Source organism: Tenrec ecaudatus, chromosome 6 (genome assembly GCF_050624435.1).
Source record: "Tenrec ecaudatus isolate mTenEca1 chromosome 6, mTenEca1.hap1, whole genome shotgun sequence".
NCBI lineage: Eukaryota > Metazoa > Chordata > Mammalia > Afrosoricida > Tenrecidae > Tenrec > Tenrec ecaudatus.
In genome coordinates this window covers 30377858-30398733 of record NC_134535.1, presented here as the reverse complement: position 1 = coordinate 30398733, position 20876 = coordinate 30377858, and the positions used below count along the sequence as shown (strand labels likewise).

The following is a 20876-nucleotide window of genomic DNA, read 5'->3' as shown; positions in this document are numbered from 1 at the left end:
CAAGTTGGCTCAACCGACAGGTAGTGCAGCACTCCATTGAGGCAAGGAACTAGCTCAAGCAGCAGCATGCTGGTCTGATCACCGGGGAGGAAGAGAGAGGTGGAGACCAGCTACAGAAATTACTTATTTCGGTCACCCTCCAGTCAAGCTGCAACCTGATTAAACTCCGCCCACATGTTTATGGAGGCCTAGTTGGTACGATTAAACTATCAGCAGAGCGGGAGTACAGTTCTGGAATGGAGGTTTGTAATTGAATTCTGGCTTTGGGGTGCTGCACCAGGCTCTTTCATATCCTTACAGTGAGCAGTTTCATTAGACACATTTATCACCCATCTCTTGGATTTTTGGTCTAATTTTATAATCTTTGGTTAATGTTTTAATCACAATTGTTTCTTTTAGCTTATTTAGACCTTTTTTGATTTATATAATTCATACCAAAAAGTTAAAACTGCATTGTTCAGTATTTTTATCAAATATTCTAAACAGGAATCCCAATTAAATGGGAGAAAAATGCAGAACAGAATTTCAAATACTGATAAATTTCAAGCTACTTGGAGCCATGAAGGCCGGATCAGCCTATGGAACTACTGTCCTGAGGGCATCGTTATTTAATTTTGATAAAAAGGAACAATTTTATTGACATAATTTACATATCATATAATTCAGTGACTTAATTATATTAAAAAGAGTTGTTCAATCACCACCACCATCAATTTTAAAACATCTTTTTCTTGTACTCAATTTTTTAATTAATCATTTTACAAATCTTATGCCACTCCAAATCTTATGACTCTGACAAATCTTATGACACTCCATCATTCAATTGTATTAAGCACACTTGGACTGTGTTGCCATTAACATTACCAAAACATTTTCCTTCTATTTGAGCCCTGGTATCAGCGCCTCTTCTTTCCCCTCCCTCCCCCCACCCTCCTACCCTAGTGAATACTTGATTAGTGACACATTATTGTAGTTAGTTCATGTCTTACACTGTCCATTGTCTCCCTTCGCCCACCTTTCTGTTATTCATCCCCCTGGGGAGTGGGCTATACATCCATCCCTCCCCCATCTCCAGCCCCACCGTCCCCCTACCCTCATGACATCACTACTTCCACTACTTTTGTACTCAGTATTAGCTTCCCCCTTCCCCTAACCTCCCCTGCTGTAACTCTAAGAAATGATGAATCCAGTTACTGTCCCTATCCTGGATTTTGTATCAAGGAAGCCACACAAAAGGAAAAGCAAAATCCACCAATACCACAATAAAACAGAGAATAACCTCAATCCAAAAGTAAGCCCCATATCATAAATACTAAAGCGTGGGTTGTGTTAGTCTAGATGGACTAGAGAAACAAATTTATCGACCACCTATAGGTGTGTAAGAAAGAGATTTATATACAAGAGCAATTGTATAACTGAGAAAATATCCCAGCCCTGTCCAGATCAGGTTCATAAGTCTGATATTAGCCCATATGTCTGGTACTAGTCCATAAGTTCCTCTTTAGACTCACGCAGCACAAGCTGGTAGGTAGAAGCATCTCTATGCTGGCGCAGGTCTCCAGGAGTCTCCACGTGTCCGCTCCAGCTCTCTGAGTGTCTCAACAGTGGGAAAGGGAAGGCAGGGAGCGAGGGTCTGGCCTCCAGTGAGCTATCCATCACCGTTGTGCCTCCAAAAGAGGTCATAAAGCTGCAACCTGATTGACAGGCTAGACTCCACCCCTTTGCTTACTTAGCAGGAGATTACGCACAGGGGTGCAAATGGGGAACAAGTGATAAGGTGTTAAGCTTTAGCCTAACGACATCTGCATGAATCCACTTTCCAGTGCACTGTGTCTGAGAGCTTGGGCATTCACATCCCAGGTTAATGGTCAGAGGGAGTGTACCAGAGGTTCAATCCACGTGGGAACACTGCACAGTGGAGTTTGGGCTTTCCCTGTCATTCATAGCCTGCTGCAAACCGAGTGCTCAGAATTTAAACTCTGATAAAATTTCCTCCTTCTATCTTGGATTTTATTATTTACAATTCTTGGGTCACAGGCTGGTATGCTTCTTTTGTGTAGGTGTGCTTAGCTGACACTTCACTTAGCTAGCTGCTTGTTTTAAGATACATCTTTACGATCCCAGGTGCTGTTCTTTCTGTTAGCTGGGCACCATCTGATTTCTTCACTACGCTCTGCGATCGATTGCACCCGTATCTCTGCGATCGCACCCGTATCTTCAATGTGAGCTCACCTTTAAATCTTAAGCCAACAATGGCCCCCAAAGTCATCTTAGAACCAAACAATCATTTAGCTTAATTAGTTAAAAACAAAGTCTGCCTTGATTATTGTGCTTTTTAAAGAATTATCTGTATTGGCATAAAATTGACAACAGCAACTGGAAAGATTAGATAGGAGCCTTAAAAGCAGTGAATTGTATACTTTATTGTTTATATTCTCAACCACAACCACAAAATAAATAAGACCTAAAAAGAATATGGAAAAAAGAAAATGTCCTATTCAACTTGCTTTTGATTTTGTCAGGGGACAGCTTTGCCTCATCCCCCCTTTTTTTTAACTTTAGCAGATAGTTTTACCTGGATTGCATAATTTAGATTTGTAAATTAGATGAATGAAGCATCCTCCTTGAAAATGATTACGAGAGCCTGTATTTCAAATATAAATTAAAGCAGAATGAAGTTGCATGCTCCTCTACCTTAGTTTTCATGGTGATCTGGGAACTATTCTGTGAACTTGCTTCAGGCAGATTTTGGGCCCTCTGGACCACAGTAAAGGAAAGGTGGGGGGGGGGGCAAGTCAGTTTGCCTGGATGGAAATTATGTGTGAGGAGTGGGGCAGACAGACACCATCAACATGGGCTGGATTAAAATTCAGAGGTCTTAAAAGAGCTTGGGGAATGAGCGTGTTATAAACCTTGAAAATTACTTGATAACTGGCATCATATTTACATATACTATGTCCATTGTTTCAATACTGTACTACAATTTACATGACTTATTCCTCACTGTGATGGTTACAGCATTGTAATGGGCTTATTTGTGTATTATCTCTAGAACATCCCAAGAGAGCTGTTCCTTAGGGAATATGATCTATGAATATGTGTCTAGAGAGAGAGAGAGAGATAAGGCTCATGCCTGTGCACATACAGGTTTGGAAGAAAAACTAGGATTAGAGATAGACACTTACTAACTTTCCAGGAAATGCACAAGTAAATAAAAGACCACTAGAAAGGGCTGGGAACAAACATGGAAAAGGAAGACTTCAGCAAAGGGAATGTGTAGTGTGTCCTCTGGTGCTCAGTAGAAGACATTGATGCTTCTTCATCCTGTGCTCCACAGAGCACTAGGCTGTCATAATGGAAGGGATGACGTATACGTGAAAAGGATACCACTTATCTACCATCACACACACACACACACACACACGCACACACACCTGCACCCCACAGTCTTCGAGCTGATTCCAACTCATAGCAACCACATGTGGTTTCTGTGGCTGTAAATTATATGGGAACAGACAACCTCATCTTTCTGCTGCAGAGTGGCTGGTGAGCTTCGAGCACCAACTTTTCAGCTACCGTCCCACTGCCTAACCCACAGCACCACTAGGGTCCTTTGCATTGGCTCAGCGAAAGAGGTGGTAGGTTCACATCTTGAGTCTTTTACTGACATCCCTAGAGGAATTGTCATTCCAGACGACACTTGGTGCTCATGGAGCAGTATGAAATAAAGTGGGTTTTCCGGAGATTCAATCTTAGTACCATCTACCAACCTTGGCTTGTCTGTTTGCCAAACTGCAGTGGCAAACGTGTTTTGTATGGTGCTGAACCAGCGTAGTCCTCCACAGTGAGCAAGTTTCAGCAGAGCTACAGTTTAGCCAGCAGACTTCTCTGATCACAGCAGACCATTGTCCGTCGTGACTCACCGCTCTAACAATAACCTCATTTATCCTCACTGGCTACGTGTCAGGCATCACGCTCTATTCATGCTCACCCCAGTCAGCAGGAGTGGCAGCTTGACGAAGAGGTGATTTCATTCCCGTTGTGAAGACAAGGAGATGAACTTAGACTGGGTTCAATGGCTTGCATAAAACCACATAGTTGGTAAACATCAGAGCCAAGATTCAGACTACAATTAAGTTGCTGCGTGAAGAGTTATAAAACCAACTAACCACTCAGATTCCTGCCTCTCTAAAATGCCCCCTCTCTCTGTACCAATGTGCCCCTGAAATTGCTGTCACTGCAGTTGCCGCCTCAGACACGTCATCTGCTTCTTCCCTGCCTGTGAGCTCCCCGTTATTAGGACCACGGCGAGATTCCCCCCTGGCACCTAACCTCCAAACATTCCACTCTCTCACCACTGGCCATGAAGCCAGTGGCCTGTTTTGTTCAGTCCAATGAAAAGCACACCCCAACTTTGATGGAGCGAGGCTTTATGCAGAAAGCAGCAGAAGAAAGGGCCAGGATGGATGGAGCATTCGGCAGGAAGACACCTGCAGTGGGAAAGATACTTTGACCTTGAGCTCGGCAAGGGCTTCGGGGAGTTCATGGAAAAGCCGTCTTTATTTTATGTAGGTTGAGTCAACAAGGATAGGAAAAGAAGGGAGCTGCAGGGAAGTGGGGTGAGTGGGTGACTTCATTCAATATATTGTTAAATCGGCACATGGGTTTTGTGTGTGTATATATTTTCACAACGATTGAAAAAAATGAAGGCCACTGTTAATAATCTAAATGAGAGGTGATCATGTGGGGGACGCGGTGGTGAAGTGCTCGAACTCTGGTTATGCTGCAGAGAGACAGCTGACAGCATTTGCTGATGATGTTTGGAGAGGGTAAAGGGAAAGGGTTTAGGATGTTACAGCATTCAGTCTGGGCAACTGGTAGGAAAAAAAGCTTTTATTTTCTGAGCTGGGGACTGCTGCTCAGACAACCAGGTGGGCTGTGTTTGAGTGCTTTGAGGGGGTGGCCTAGAAATCACGGGGTCTAGATATAAATCCTGTCCAGCTTCAGGTGCTGCAGGTATCCATTGGGGGCTCATTATCACAGAGATTTCAACCAGGAGGACTGGATGAAAGCGGCTGGGGACCGGACAGTGAGAGAAAAAGAGAAGTCATCCACATTCCCAGGCCAGGCCGGCGGGATGGAACCAGAAGGAGAGAAACAAAGAGAAGCTCGTGGGTAGAATGAGGGAGACATCAGGGGCCACTGCTGTCACCCAAACAAATTCAAAATCTGAAACTAAACTTTTTTTTTCATATAAATCCTGAACTTCATTTTTATCAACTAGTTTCCGTAAGACAAGTCTGGTGGTTCTTTTTTTCTTTCTTTCTCTCTCTCTCAATGGATTCTGATGTCAAATTTTGTATTCTCACAGTCAATTTGCAGCTTTGCAGCCTCCAGTGAGAATTTTAAAAAATGTAATTAAAAGAGGAAATATATTCAGGGTTTATAATTAAAATAGTGCCAATATTACTAGGCCTCGGGCTAGATATCCAGAGAAAGGATTCATAAATTAAATTTCTGATGTAGAAGCAGAGCTGAGAAAACAACAGCAAAGCAACCAAACCAAACTCACAGGTTCCTCTTGGATTTTCCACAAGCCTAACAACAGTTCTTATGTTTTGACATTCTATCTGCATTCGCTCATCACCAAGTCTAAAGGCCCATTGCCAACTCTCTTCACCTTTTTCCAGCAAATGTTTCCCTCTGGATCCAATTACTCTCTTTTCAAAGTATTCTAGGAAATAAAGAATATCTTCAGAGATGAAACTTCTTTTTAAGACAAGGATGTGGGTGCAAGTTAGCAAACAGTGTGTTTGGGAGGTAACCCCAGGAATCTTTATAGATAAGTGGGAAGATTAAATAGGCAAGAAGGAGAAATCAATCCAGAGGGCATTACTGAGAAGGTGGCTGCTGTGGGACCACAACAACCCAAGAGGGACTGAGTCGATCATCTCCCCCCCCCCATCTCCCATTAAGGAGGGTCCTTCCTGCTCACCCCCACCCTCCCAACCTGCACGTTATTATTGCTCTCAGGCAAAGTCATGGGTGGGATGCGAGAGAGCTGCTTCTTGAAGCGACAGTGATTCTGGGTGAGCAAGGGCATGTAAGTGGGAGTTAGTGCTGGCTCGTCAATGTGGGTTTGCTTTAAAACGCCTCTTTTACACCAAGAGGAATGAATGAGTCCTGCACAATCATGCAGCAATCCTCTGTGGCAAGAAAGTCAGGTATTTTCTGGCAAAACATCCTATTTACAGTCAAGCATACGAACACGTCATCCACGCAAACAGGAAACGACCACAAAAATGACCATTCTAAACGGTAAGGCAAATTCACCTCCAACTGGCACCTCAAAGAACCCAGACTCACGGACACGGGCTCAATGTCAAGTTAGGACGCAGTAGGAGTGCCCCTGGGGTTTCCAAGACAAGTCGAAACTGTCGTAGCACCCTGTTTTTGTTTTTTTAAGTTTTATTGGCATATAAATCACATATATAATTCAACCATGCAGTCATATTAAAAAGAGTTGTACAGTCATCTTCACATTTGCGTCTTTCTTGTACTCATTGCTAGAAGCTTTCCATTCCCCCACCCTCCCCCTGCCACAGGCCCCAAGAACCCATGCACACAGTTGCTGTCTTAGAGCTTTACCCATCCTGGATTTCAGAGACAGAAAACACAAAACAAAATAAACAACAACAAAACACCACGGCACTCTGCCTGAAAGCCGGGCTCTTCCCATCCTTGGTGGATGGTCGTAGGATATTTTAACACGATAAACACTCCGCTGCTGACAGCGCAGGGATCTTGGCAGTTTCGTTCTTTGTGAGCAGGAGTGGAAACTGAGTCAGTCCCTTGCAATGTTTTCTAGATATTCTTATCTTTTGACCTGGAAACACGGTTTCTGGTATAGCTAAAGGTGAGAATTAGAAATATTGACAAACATACCATGAATATTACTAAAAGTAGGACTGAATAATGGGATGAGGGTAGGAAGCAGCCCCTGAGAAGTCTAAGAGAAGAAAGGGGTTGTTAGGGTCTAGTCATAGGCTAGATTCTAGCGGCTAGAACATCACATAGCTGTTATAGTGTGCTTTCCAAATACCCGCCGAGCATAGGAAGATGATTATGATGTAATTGTTAGGTAGCAAGATAGGGGGTTGTTCCTCTCCATGCCTAGGGGCCCCTCCAGGAAGTTGGAAGCTGATAAAGTCTAATGGGCATGCACCAATTCAGGCCCCAGTCGGTGGAGGTGGGGCAGCAGGGGGCCTACACCTAGGTGGGTGGTACACCTGGGTGGTCCACACTAGGCCAAGTGAGCTTAATTCAGCCAATGGGGTCAACAAGTACCATGGACCACGCCTCCCAGCTGAAGGCCCTCAAAAGGCCAACCTTCTCCCCTTCTTCCTCTCCTCTCTCTCCCCCTGCCCCTCCCACCTCCCCTCACCTCAGGTCACCATGTGTGTGGGGTGCAGTCCTGTGTTCAGGTAACTGGAACCTGAAACTTCTGTCCTTTTTAAAAACTCACTTGGATCACAAACCAGGCTTCAACATGAATTCTTTCTTGTATAAAGCCAAGAATCGAGATATTTCCCACCCAAGGAATCTAACATAATGTTTAGAGAAAATGATTAAAATGGGTGTGAATATTGTATGTATATATATTTGTAATTTAAAAAATACACCAAAAGAAATTTGTAGATAAAACAAAAAATTTAACGTTGGTGACCTCAAAAAGTTTATATGGACTAATAAACATTTTTTTCTTTGTATATACTTGTACATAATGTATACATATACACATATTTCAAGGTGATTTTTAATTGTAATTAGGTGGGGGCTTACATTTCAGATCAACTTTGTATTCAACAGTTTAAACTGCTAATTGAGCCCCCAATAGTTTTTAAACACCAGATCTTATTTTACAAATTTCATTTTTCATAAAGCATATCATACACATTATATCCTGTCTTGTATGTAGAACTCCAGTATTCATTCATTACTTTCACAGTAAAAATGGTATCTAAAAGAACCTATGGATACTTTTATTTAAAAGAATACTCAAATAACCTTGTTTCAATGTTAACGTTTTATATATCGACAGTTGTTCCAATCATTTGACTCAGGAAAACCTCTTAATAGCCGAGAAAATATACAGGTAAGGATGAATAATACTTGAATAATTTTAATCCATTTCATAAGTAGAATCTTTGTTTTGGAAAACTTTTGCTATGTAATATGCCTTCCTAATTCTAACAATGAAACTTCATCTCACAATGCTGAGGCCAGGGCTACGATTCCACCCAAACTTATCTTGCTTTAGATGGGGCAGTGATCCCCTCGTGCTCCTATGGCTCGGTTATCGTTGTGTGTTTAGTTTATTCACCGGGACTAGTCCAGTGTCCTTGAAGTTAGTTTTTATCTTGGCAGCCTAGACAATAACCGCTGACCGCGATTGCCAGAACAGGATCTTGTACCTTTTGTGAGCGCCCACCTGTTTGCCGCCAGAGTTGCTCACAACCGTCTTTTTCACAGGACTGAGACGGCCTCAGCCCATGACTGGGAGTGTGTTCAGTTGGCATTTTCATAAGCAGCTCCTTTGACTTTCCTGAAAACTTTTCTCTGAGAGGATTAAATGGCCCACCCAGCTGCATTTGTGCCCAACAATGAGAGAATGATTTAAGCATTTGATGACCTACTGGCACCAATGGCATCGCTGTAAAATATCCGAGGGATGTGGCCAATCCAATGGCGTCCTTTGAGTGAAAGAGTGGGGGGGCAGTCAGGGTTAAAGGGAATTAGGTAAGGAGTTTGCAACATGAGGGGGACCGCTGGTGCATCTAAATAGGTACAACTATCTGTTTTTTTAAATGCCACATTTTATTTAACAGACTTTACTCTCTGTTGCCTTTCAGATTTTCCCCTGAAGTTTTTTGATAAACAAGCTACCTGAAATCAAAGGGTTCATATTGGAAAAGCACAGATACACAGTCATAGTTCATTTTAGTGTTCCAAGACTTTGGGTTGTTTAAGAGCATTTATTTCTGCCAGTCATAAATGCCAGAACATCCTTAAAAAGCAGCTCCCTTTAAAGGTGGTTTTGGGCATAAAAGAGACTGTCTGATCCTCTCTTGTTGCACAAAGAGAGATTGACAGCATTATGAAAAGCCCATTTCTATTAGCTAATTAATTAAAACAGTACTGTTGGTCTGCTTAAGACTCTTCAGATTACACTTTGTATTTTCTGTACAGAAGAGAGAAAGGAGTGTTAAATAGCATTACTAATTAATCTTCTTTCGATCCTCAAGTGTTTGTGTGTAATTGTCAAGGCTCATTAAATCACTGTTCGCCTTGGAAAGAGGAGAGGAAAAACCTACCTCCCCCACCCACAGCATCTTTTCTTCCGAGGGAAGGTCGGCCAAGTCCCTGGCAGACTGGGCTCTTCTGCATGTGAAGCGAATCTCACTCCTTAGGCAAGGGTAAAGAGTCTGGGTTTAAAAGGTGAATAAATAAAATGAACAGAAAAAAATAAAAAAGGAAAGGAGTCTGAGCAATAGTAACAAAGATTCCCCACTCCCAGAACTGCCTCCAGCTCTCCCAAGCTGAGTTTTCTGTTTGTTTGCATAGGCAAATAGTTTTCCTCTCAGAAATCGGAATGTGTTTTACCTGGAAGCAGTGTGACAGCTTAATTGGTATATAAAACAATGGCATTTTAAGATTAGAAATCATGTGATCTCTGATGACCGAGAATTGAATTTAGCAAATCATAGGCCTTTAGTGACCTTGACCTAAAGGTTTCAGGACAGGGAGGGAGGGGGGTGTCAAAGTAAATGGAAGGAGAGAAATGAGACTGTTGGCCATCTGTAGGGCTTTGCAGGACAGGGAAGTAGAGAAGGAGCATGCCTAGTAGTCGGGGAGGGAAGTAGGAGTCTAGAGAATTTTGTTTGTTGGTGTTTTAAGATTGAGGCAATGAGAGCATGGCTGTGTGCTGAGGGGACCCTCTCTGTGGAGAGGGCAAAAGCTAAGTCAGAGAGGAAGGAGGGCATGGCTACAGTAGTGGCTGGAGCAGGCAGTAGGGACAGACAGAGTAAGTGATGGTGCTGGCATGAGTAAGAAGGACTGTCCCCAGGGCTGGGCACAGACAGTGGAGTAGAGGGGACCCACGGAGCTGTGGGCTCTGTGGATACTCTCTCCTGCTTTAGTTTTCCTTAGTTCAGAAGAGGAAACAAGGTCATCCGTTGAGAGAAAGGACATGGGGCGTAAGGGTTAGAATTTAGAAGAGAGAAGATCAAGTGTGAAATAGTAGCCTAGGACAGACCAAGGGTGACGGCCTAGAGAATTAGCCAGTGGTTCCTGGGCAGTCCTGCGGTGTGATTCGGCATACAAAAGTAAGACCACTGGGCTAGATTTCCTACCTTCCTCTGGCCCTCATCAGCTGCAGGGGTGCAGGCCTCAGAAAGGTCAGAGGTGGCTTGCCTGAGAGCTGTGATTTCAGCAAGGAGATACATGTGTGCACAGAAGAGGAGCCAGGGGACTGAAAGGTTATCACAGGACAGCGTAATGACGGACCACGGATTGCCTCTCCAGCTGTTCTTCCCCTTTCCAGCTCGGAAACTCCAACATTCTCAGGCAAATGCTGAGCAGGGATGTGTGTGTGTGTGTGTGTGTGTGTGTGTGTGTGTGTGTGGTTGGCCAGTGAGATTTAGCTCTTGCTCTATTTTGAAAGAGTCTCACCTCTGTCTTAGCATCAGCTCTTTTTTTTTTTTTTTTTTGGTAATGTGCTCCATGGAAGCACAAGTGGCAGATGAGTCCGGATCGACAGAGCAATGGTGCACTGCTTGAATGGCTATGGCATTACCTGTCTTTCTTGGTAGGCCTGCTCTGTATGGTACTTCATGTCTACCCCTGTATTCTTTCACCCAGTACCAAATGCACTGAGTGCAAAGAGTAATAGACGTAATGGTACCTGATAAAATTGTTTTGCTAACTAGCTTATTTGTCCCTCTGTACAAACATGTTTTAGGCACTTGATGATTTATTGAATAAAGGCATGCCTATATTCCTGGTTACATATGGTCAGCATCATCTCTTAAGCAAGTTTTCTTTGGTCCGAGCACACTTTCTCATTAGCGTGGCTGCAACCATCAACTGTATCTCGGAAAGCATATTGAGGACATCCCTGCAAGGATCTATTTCAGAGAAAAGTAAAGGAAACCTCTTAAACATAAAAGGTAGTTTTTGATTGACTTTCCCCCTTGCTTCCCATTCTTCTTCTTCCTCCAATCATTTCCCATTCCAACTCTAATATTCCATATGAATAATCCTACTAGATATTCTTAATCGTTTCACTAGGCTCATGATTACACACACATGTGCTTACATTAGGTTTATGCATATTCATCCAAATACGAGGGGGAACCCCCAAACCCGGATTTTATTTCCCCACAGCTATGTATTTAATTTTTTTTTTAATTTTACAAAACAACCTTTTTACCTCCAAAGTACTTTCCATTACCCTTAATACATCTGTCAAACCTGCCATTCTATTCTTGGAAACATTTTTCAAACTCATCTGGTTGGATGGCTGACAGCACCTCCCTCGTTTTTTTTCTTCGCCTCTTTTATGTCATCAAATTGGTGTCCTTTCATGTCCCTCTTCTTTCGCAGAAACAAAAAGAAGTTGCACAGAGTGAGGTCAGGTGAGTAAGGGCGTGGGGCAAGAGATGCATGCTGGTTTGTTTTTGCCTCAAACGGCACACTGAGATGGCTACAGGAACAGGTGCATTGTTGTGGTGGCAAAACCAGTCCTACATCTGCCACAAATTAGGCCTTTTGGGCTGCACACTGTCATGCCATCTTTTCAGGACCTATAAACAGAAAGCTTGATTAACAGTCTGACCTGGTGGAATGATCTCCAAATGTACTATCCCCCTCACATAAAAAAAAAAAAAACAACAACCCATGCAAACCAAATGAGCATCGTTTTAATCTTTGATTTGACTTGACAAGCTTTTGGGGGGCAAGATGATGGTGGCATCTTTCACTGGCTTGATTGATGTTTGGTTTAGGGGTCATAAAATAGCACACCATGTCTCCTCACCAGTCATGACCTTGGGGAAAAAATTCTGGGTCGCTTTGGAGCTGTTCTTTCAAGGCATGGCATGTTTCCAATTGATGCTCTTTTGCCTGGTCCGTCAGAACCTGAGGCACAGATTTCATAGTGACCCTTCTCATTCCCAAATATTCCACTAAAATTCACTGAACTGAGCTCCAAGATAGTCCAGGTAACTCCCCCATCTCTTCAGGGTTCTGTCCTTGGTCTTCAAGCACAAGCACATGAATTTTGTTGACATTTTCATCCATTTGGGAAGGTGATGCATGTCCACAATGAGGATTGTCATCAATCAACATTTCACCTTTTTTTGTAACGAGAAAACTACTCATTTTTCCTATAGCACTGTCCTTGAAATCTGTGTTCAGCATCACAACAGTTTCTGTCATTTTCCCCTGTCTCTTAAATTGGCGATCACAAAAAAAAAACAAGGCTCCAGTGAAACTGCTTTCATGAAAAAGTTCACTGTGACCGAGAGAATCTTCCCAGGGTGTATTAATTCAGAGCCAGTTTCTCAATGTTCACTTTAGTGGGAAAAATTCATGGTAGGAAAGCTCATTTTTTGGAGGGTGTCCCCTCATTTAGCCGTGGTCATACACATTTTCATATGTAAACACATAAATGCTGTTGTAGTTAGGTGCCGTTGCGCTGGTTCCGGCCCATAGTGACCTTGTACACAACACAAGGCAACATTGCCTGGTCCTTTCTATCCTCACAATCGTTCCAGTGCTTTGTGCAGCCACAGCGTCAATCCAGCTCCTTCAGGGTCTTCCTCTTTTTGTGCCACCAAACTTGATGCCCTTCTCCAATTATTGGCCTCTCCTGATATGTGTCCAGCGTTTGTCAGATGAAGTTTAGCCATCCCAGTCTTTAAGGAGCTGCTCCGGCCTTGATTCTTCCAAGACAGGTCAGTTTGTCCTTTTAGCAGTTCACACTGCTTTTCAATACTCTTCTCCAGCACCACAACTCATATGCACCGATTCTTCTTCAGTCTTCCTAATTCAGTGCTCACCTTTCACAAGCATATGAAACAATTGAAAACACTATGACTTGGGTGAGGGGGCACCTTAGTCCTCAAAGTAACATCCTTGCTTTCCAACACTCCAAAGAAGTCTTGCATAGCAGATTTACCCAATGCAGTGTGCTGTTTGGTCTCTTGACTGCTGTTTTCATGAACATTGATTGTGGACCAAGAAAGACAAAATCCTTGAACTTCAACTTTTCCTCCACTTATCATGATGCTACCTATTGTTCCAGTTTTGAGGATTTTGGTCTTCCTTACATTGATTCATATGTAACCCTACTGAAGGCTACAGCCCTTGATCTTCATCAGCAAGTAATACAAGTCCTCTTCACTTTCAGCAAGGAAGGCTGTGTCATCTGCATATCTCAGGTTGTTAATAAGCCTTCCTCCAATCGTTATGCCACGTGGTGCTTCTTCCTATAAACCAGCTTCGCTGATGATTTGCTTACCATACAGATTGAACAAGTATGGCGAAAGGATGCAACACTGACACACACCTTTCCTGATTTGAAATCATGTAGTATTCCTTTGTTCTGTTCTCACAACCACCTCTTGATCCATGTAAAAATTCAGTATGAACACAACAAAAATACTAAACCAAGAGTCATAAAAGCTAACAAAAATAGCAAATAAAATAGAGAAAAAACCTAGTTAGAAAGAAGATAGAAAAAACAAAAACCCAGAGCAACTTTAAGATATTCAAAAGGGAGATCAAATGGTAAGGTGTTATAATGTAACTTAGTTATATCTGTCATTATTCACTTTCCAGTGTATTCTATATGACAGCAAGAGTATTCACATCCCTGGTCTATGTTCAGAGGGGATTCACCCCTCACTTTTTTTTTTAATGCTGGAGTGTTTAGGTGTGTTAAAAGGGGAACAAACCAAATGTAACATTTGAACCATTAAAATAAGATGTTACATTTTAATATTTTAATCCACTATAATTGTCTCTATCATACTTACTGATAACCAGACAATTCACATCCCTTGACAGTTGTCAGAGAGAAATCACTGGAGATGTAATCTCTGTGTAGACCCTGTAAATGGACTGTCATCCAGTCTTCTGCAAACCATGAGTTCCCAGTTTAAGCTCTGATATATACCCTCCTTTAGATTATTATTATTATTTTTTGCAATCTTTGGATCACACAGGCTGACATGCTTCCACTGTGGGTCACACAGGCTGATATGCTTCTTGGACTTAGTTGATGCCTCACTTAGATGGCTACTGGTTTGAAGGCAAGCTTTAGGACCCCAGATGCTAGTCTTTTTGATAGCCAGGCACCATCTAATATCATGATTACATTTTGCTGTAGCTCCCAAATCTTCCGTAACTCTTCCTGAGGGGCTGTGTCAAGCAGGGTCATGTCATAAAAACTACTTGTTCTTCTATTGGGGCTAGAATTAAGTTCCCAGAATTAAGCCCCAAATCCATTCACGTATCTATGGTTTATATGTGCCTCTGGCACGCCTTAGAGACATCATTGTCCTTTTATGTTAGAGAACATTATCAATCCTCTCCCTGGAGCATAAGGTCATTCTGTTGGTAATGTCATCCACTTAACCAAAGGTAAAGAATTTAAAACATAGTTGAGAAAAGGAGACTGTACAAGTGCAGGCTGGTTATTAACCACAATATGTGAATTATTATTGACTTGTACAGATTAAATCTTTAAGTGACTGAATAAATCTACACAAACTATGGGGATGGGCAGTAATGGTTTGTGATTCTTCTCTCTTCTGTAGTTTGGAAGCCAGATTTACGGAAGATAGGCAGTTATTATAAGTGAAAGTATCTCCTTTTTTCTGGTTCAAAACAAGCAGCAAATTTGAATTGTGAGCAGGAATTTTGAAAGAGTTATTTCAGTTGCACAGTTTCAAATGCCTCTCTTCTGTTCCTTTTTGTTGTTGTTTGTTTGGTTTTATTTATTTATTAAAACACTTTCCCCCCACACTCTTCTGTTCTTAAAGTGAAGCGGTTTGTGCAGATCAGTAGAACTGATGCGTCCAAAGTGACCATACTGCAATAGTAGAAATATCTGGAGCATCTAAATTACTTTGCATATTTTAAGGTGTCCTGAATACCAGTAAGGGAATCAGTGCTTTAGATGAATAGTTGATAGCTTGAATAATTTCATTAAGCACTCAAAAGATCCTTTCATAATTGTCTGATTCATTCTATGACTCTGCCTTCTATGCTGATTTAAGCCAATAGCAATTTATGCATTAATTGGACTAGGGATAAATTTCTAATCATCATTGTGTTTTAAAAACCATTATGTGGCTGTTCTTTATTAGATCTGTGGAGAGTGTGTTTCCCCACTAATCATGAGTTGTGAAAGATAAGATTAATATGTAAACTAACTACATATACCTTTTCCTCCCAAATTGGTGTCTTTCTAGAACTACTCGTAAAGGAGGATAGTGACTCACATACTCAGCTTGTAAGAGCTAGAGAGGAGTTCATTCTGAGCAGGCTAAAGGTACGTTTGGAAACATTGACAAGTCATAATAATGCGACTACCAACATGTCCCCTGCTAGGTCCTGGATGGGTACACTTTCAGGTTTGGGCTTGCCTCTGGAAGATCAGGGTAGCTTTTCTTAAGCATAGATTGGGACCAGAGATGAAGTGGACCACCAGTGGGAAAAGTGACTGCCCAGAGGAATCAATCAGTCTTTGAGTTTACAAGCTGAATAAGATGCTGCAGAAAATGTGATTCATTGTTTGATTGGATCTGAGTGTTCTGTGTCCTGTGAGTGTCATTTTCTAACAATGATAATGCTGATAGTAGCAACATGCTGCAGGGCAGGCGTTTCTCACAGTTATTTTGTTTTCACAACTCTGTGACCTAAGTATGAATCATATTGATTTAAATAACTTATTTATATTGTATACTTTAAAATATTTTATATTTTAGTCTTTCAATAACTTCTTAATCATTAAAAAATTCTATTGTGAAGATCTGTGATGAAACCGAGGCTTAGAGATATAAAAAACAATGTATTTCATGCAAGTCATAAATGGCAGAAGTGTTAGTAGGACCTAAGTCTTTTTGATTTAAGTATTTGTTCTTAATTGTTTCATAAACTGCCGTAGTATTTATGTAATATTACCGCTCTGTATTAGCAAGTTTTCAAAGCCCTGTTGCTTGTAAGATATTTGGTTCATTTCTCCTCTGTTGTGTCAGCTGTTCTTTGCTCTTAATGGGTCACTATAAAATGCCATTGATTTCACATTACCAGTTTGGTGATCATAACTTACTTTGGGATACATTTAGTTAAAGGTAACTATTATACATAAAGTGGAGCCCTGCATTGGGCTGCGATCCACATGGCCAGCAGTTCAAAACCACCAGCAGGCATCTGAGGATGAAACACTGGGCTTTTCTGTTCCCGTAAACAGTTACAGTCTCCGAAACCCAGAGGAGGCTCGAGGAAGCTCGCTATGAGTCAGCACTGACTCGATGGCAGTGGAATTTTAGATGTTATTTTACATAGGGCAGGGGTAGTTCAGTGGTAGAATTCCCACCTTCTTTGTGGGAGGTGTAGCCAGTTCCTGGTCATGACACCTCATGGGCGGCCCCCTCTCGTCTTATCAGTGGAAGATTGAGGGTTCCTATGAGGCCGAATGGGCTTCAGCTGAGCCTCCAGGATGAAGAATTAAGAGGGAGAGCCTGGTAATCCTCTTCCAAACTCAGTCTCAGAAAGCCCTGTGAACCACAACAGTCTGATCCACAGGGATCCAGGGGATGGCACTGAACCAGGCAGTCAGGAGGAACGTGAGCACCACCTGCAGGGCAGCTAACAGCATTTCTGGCGACAGATACCCCTCCGTTTCAGTCTCTGTTAACCTGTAGCCCTCTTCCCTGAGCTCACAGCTTTGTCTGAAGGTAACCAATTTCCTCAGGGGTCCTTCATTCTAAAGGAAGACTATTTGCTGACTGAGAATGAGCCATTGTGTCTGAAGTCACACCACCTGTGTATGGTGCTCTTTCTTCAGTCAGTTTTACTGATGGAGGTGGAAGAGAAACTCAGCTTCCTTATCTCAGAGGTGGAGTGCCCAGCAGGCGGCAAGGACCTCTGTCAGTTTTCTGCGGTTGAGTTGGAGGTGGTGGTGAAAGCCAGGCTCCTGATGGCTGCCATCGCCTTGCAGAAACACCGGGCAGCGTACAGGTGAGTCTCTTTGAGTGCCGAAGACCGTTACATTTGATGAGTGTTTTTTCCTCATCCTAATTTGTGATAATTACACTTAGATTGTTTACATCCATTGGAGACCTCCTTAGGTCAATGGTGCATACTTGATTTTAATATCATTATCATCCTAATCAGGGAGTGTTTCAGACGATATTACACCTAGAACCACAACTGACAACAAAGCAACTGCTTTACTAAAACACACAGCTAGGATGTGCCCGGTCATAGAAAGGATGTACAAAATAACAAGAGTGCACTTTTAGTTTATTGTTAAAGGCAGCACCTGTATTCCTTATTGCTTCTTTTTCTTGGGAAAAAAACACACCACTTTTATTTTGTTGCCATTGTTGAGAATGTGCACAATGAAACATAGCCTAACCCAACCGTTTTCTGCATGTAACCGTTTGGTAGGAGTCAGGTCACGGCAATTATTTTTGAGATGGAAGAAATAATATATGTTAATGAAAAGGACCCAGAGAGAGGGAAAATTATGTTTGTGCCTAGTTGATACACAGTAGATAAAGGAACTTAGTCTAGTTTTCTGTTTCTCTAGCACAGAAATAAAATTGATCTCTTCGTTGAGATTCCAGAAAGGCCTGTGGGGTGGGGAGTAGCAAGGGAACTAGCTGCTTGCCCAGAGATTAACAAACAAACCACTAAAACCACTAAAGAACTTCACTGCCATTAAGTCATGTCTGACTTACAGCGACTTTGCAAGTTGCTCGGAGTAGAAATAGAAGAGTCACCCAAAATAAATGTCATTAGCAACTGTGGGGTCCAATTTAATACTGCCTGTACAGTGTAGCAACTCTTTAAAAAACAAACAAAACCTTAAAACTAGCTCTGACATTATGGGATTGGAAGAGAGCAACAACGAAAACTACCCTGCAGGGACCAACCTCAGAAATACAAGGCTCCAGTGAAAATCACTCCCACTAGAGATAAGCGCACGGTAAAAAACGATCATCCAAATGAGGAAACAGCTGTAAATGAGTTAGTGGGCACAATAAACAGCAGACTGCACAGCTCAAGAACTAAAGATAATAATCTGAAAAGGGATATTACGGATGGTAGAGAATCTTTTAAGAAATAATAAGGTAATGTTTTGTCTATTTTTAAAGGTTAATTTGGGGAAGAACCATACATTCAGAAATGAAACAAATTAATAACTGAAAGAAAACAAGAGTGTATCAAATTAGATGAAAACCCTTTTTATTTGACATATTCCTCTTCATCTATGATGAAATTCCATGCATTAAACTGTATGCATTGTTTTTCTTTTGGAAGTTGAAGAGGGTTGGTATCTTGAAGCAAAAGATCATCCAAAGGAGAAATGAATAGCTATATCTCTTGGCTTTTATGGGAAATGTAACTCCCTCATCAGTATGAGCCTTCACTTGAATTCCCTTCCAGTCCCAAAGGCGGTGTGGCCTTGCGGTGACTGACGATGTTGGTGGGCTCTGAGTAGTGATGCAAAGCCTGCAGATTGTTTGGAACGGCATTCATCAAAGGGGTCCACAGACCTCTTCGAGTCCCCAAGAGCCTTTCATGGGTCTGAAAGGCAGAGCTATTTTTTTTTTTATAAATAAAGCCATCATTTACCTTCTTCATTGTGTTAATATTTTCACTGATTTTACAAAAACAACAATGATGAAACTGGTGCCTCATCATGAATCAAAGAGCTGCCACCAAATTCTTCAGTCACACACTTGTGGTCAAAAACCACAAACACACAAAGAAAGCCAGTTTCACTTATGAATGACCTTTGGAAGCAGTGTACTCAATTTATGAACCTCTCCTTATATATGCATTTTAATGTTCTGTGGGCCATATTAAATGGAAAACACACCAAGCATGCTTCTGCTGCATATTAGAGATGGGTAGTTAGCATGCATGTCATTGAGCGGGCACTAAATTAGCTCCTTTTTTCCCCATGGGACGCTATTTAAAATACACCAAAATTGAACAGCCAATATTAAGGGCTCAAACAGAAGACAAATGTTTTGCGAATGGTGATGGCAACAAATGTACATAGGTATTTGACACAATGGATGTATGTATGGATTGTGATAAGAATTGTACAAGCCCCCAATAAAATGATTTTAAAAAAAACCAAACACCAAAATTGACAAACCGTGGTGATTCAGACTGGAACATTTAGTAGACAGTGTACTAAATACTTCTAGGAAAACAATTGATAGTATATATTGCCAATGATAACATTTGAACTTTCCAGAGAAATTAGAATTTTGGAAAACTTTCATTTACCACGATGAGCTTGATAGTTTGTGAATTCTTACATTTTTTGGATGTGATTAGTGGCAATGATTACAAATCGGTGTGTGTGTGTGTGTGTGTGTGTGAGAGAGATACTATGGAGTGAAATGTGTCACCATTTGGAGAATTTACTTAACTTAGGGGACCAATATTTTCCGAACGATCAGTGCATATTATAAAACCCTGGTCAGCAGTTATACTCAAACAGCAAAGTAAATCAATAGATTTTAATGTTATAGGGGACAGTTCATTTATATGTGGTATTCATGTCAATAATGAAATGAACTTTTAAGAACCTATCACTTGTCACATTTTTCTGTAATATAAGAATATTCATAACTATTAGAAGAGGTTATTAAAAGATACCTCCATTTTCCAACATCAATCTGTGTGATTTTTTCTGTGTAATTTTTTCATATATTTCAACCCAAACTACTCATCAAAACAAATTGAATTAAGAAACATATATAAAAGTCTTCTTTTCTTTTGAAATACTTTTATTCAGCCAAACATTAAGGAAATATACAAAAATTGCAAAACAGTTCCACTAAATTTTTAAAAACCTACTTATTAAAATTATTTGAATATTAATATATGCTAGTTTCACTATTTTTATTTTAGACAATTTAATTTAGACAAATTAATGAAGTTTAAATGTTATAGCTTGATTTCTAATATTGTAAATATTGATAGAGCTTTCAATATTTAAGAGTAAAAAGAGGTGAAAATTGGAAGTTGTCAAAAATAGTAGGCTTAAAGAACTGTATCCTAAGCATGACTGAGCTGAAATGGACTGGACTGGTATTGGCATCATATTATTTACTATGCTGAGAATGACAAGTTTAAGAGAAATGGATTCACATTTGTCCAAAGGAACATTTAAAAATCTATCCTGGATTACAACACCTTGTTGGTGGTAGGATAATACCCAAATCACCTACTAGAGTTATTAGTTAATTCAACTATTATTCAAATGTGTATACCAACCACTAATACCCCAAATGAACAAATTGAAGGTTTTATTTTTTTTTACCAACTTCTGTACTCTGAAACTTACCAAGCATGCAATCAAGAGGCAATCAAGATGGATGATTGGAGTTCGCAAGTTGGAAACAAAGGAGGAGGATCGGTAGTTGGAAAATATGTTCTTGATGATAGAAAGGATTTTATCACATGATGAGGTCCTGCAAGACCAGTGACTTATTCATTGGAAACATCCTCTTTAAACTACATAAACAATGACTATACATGTGCTCCCCCACCCCAAA

General features: G+C 41.1%; 1 protein-coding gene across 1 annotated transcript in view; it reads left to right on the top strand.

Annotated features, from left to right (window-relative positions):
- CFAP54 (cilia and flagella associated protein 54) overlaps positions 1-20876 on the top strand; it is a 355855-nt gene that overhangs the window by 197857 nt on the left and 137122 nt on the right. Inside the window, exons 48-51 of the mRNA XM_075553212.1 lie at positions 8102-8155; positions 11021-11228; positions 15540-15619; positions 17138-17310. Coding sequence (XP_075409327.1) covers positions 8102-8155; positions 11021-11228; positions 15540-15619; positions 17138-17310 — 515 coding nt within the window. The remainder of the gene's footprint in view (positions 1-8101; positions 8156-11020; positions 11229-15539; positions 15620-17137; positions 17311-20876) is intronic.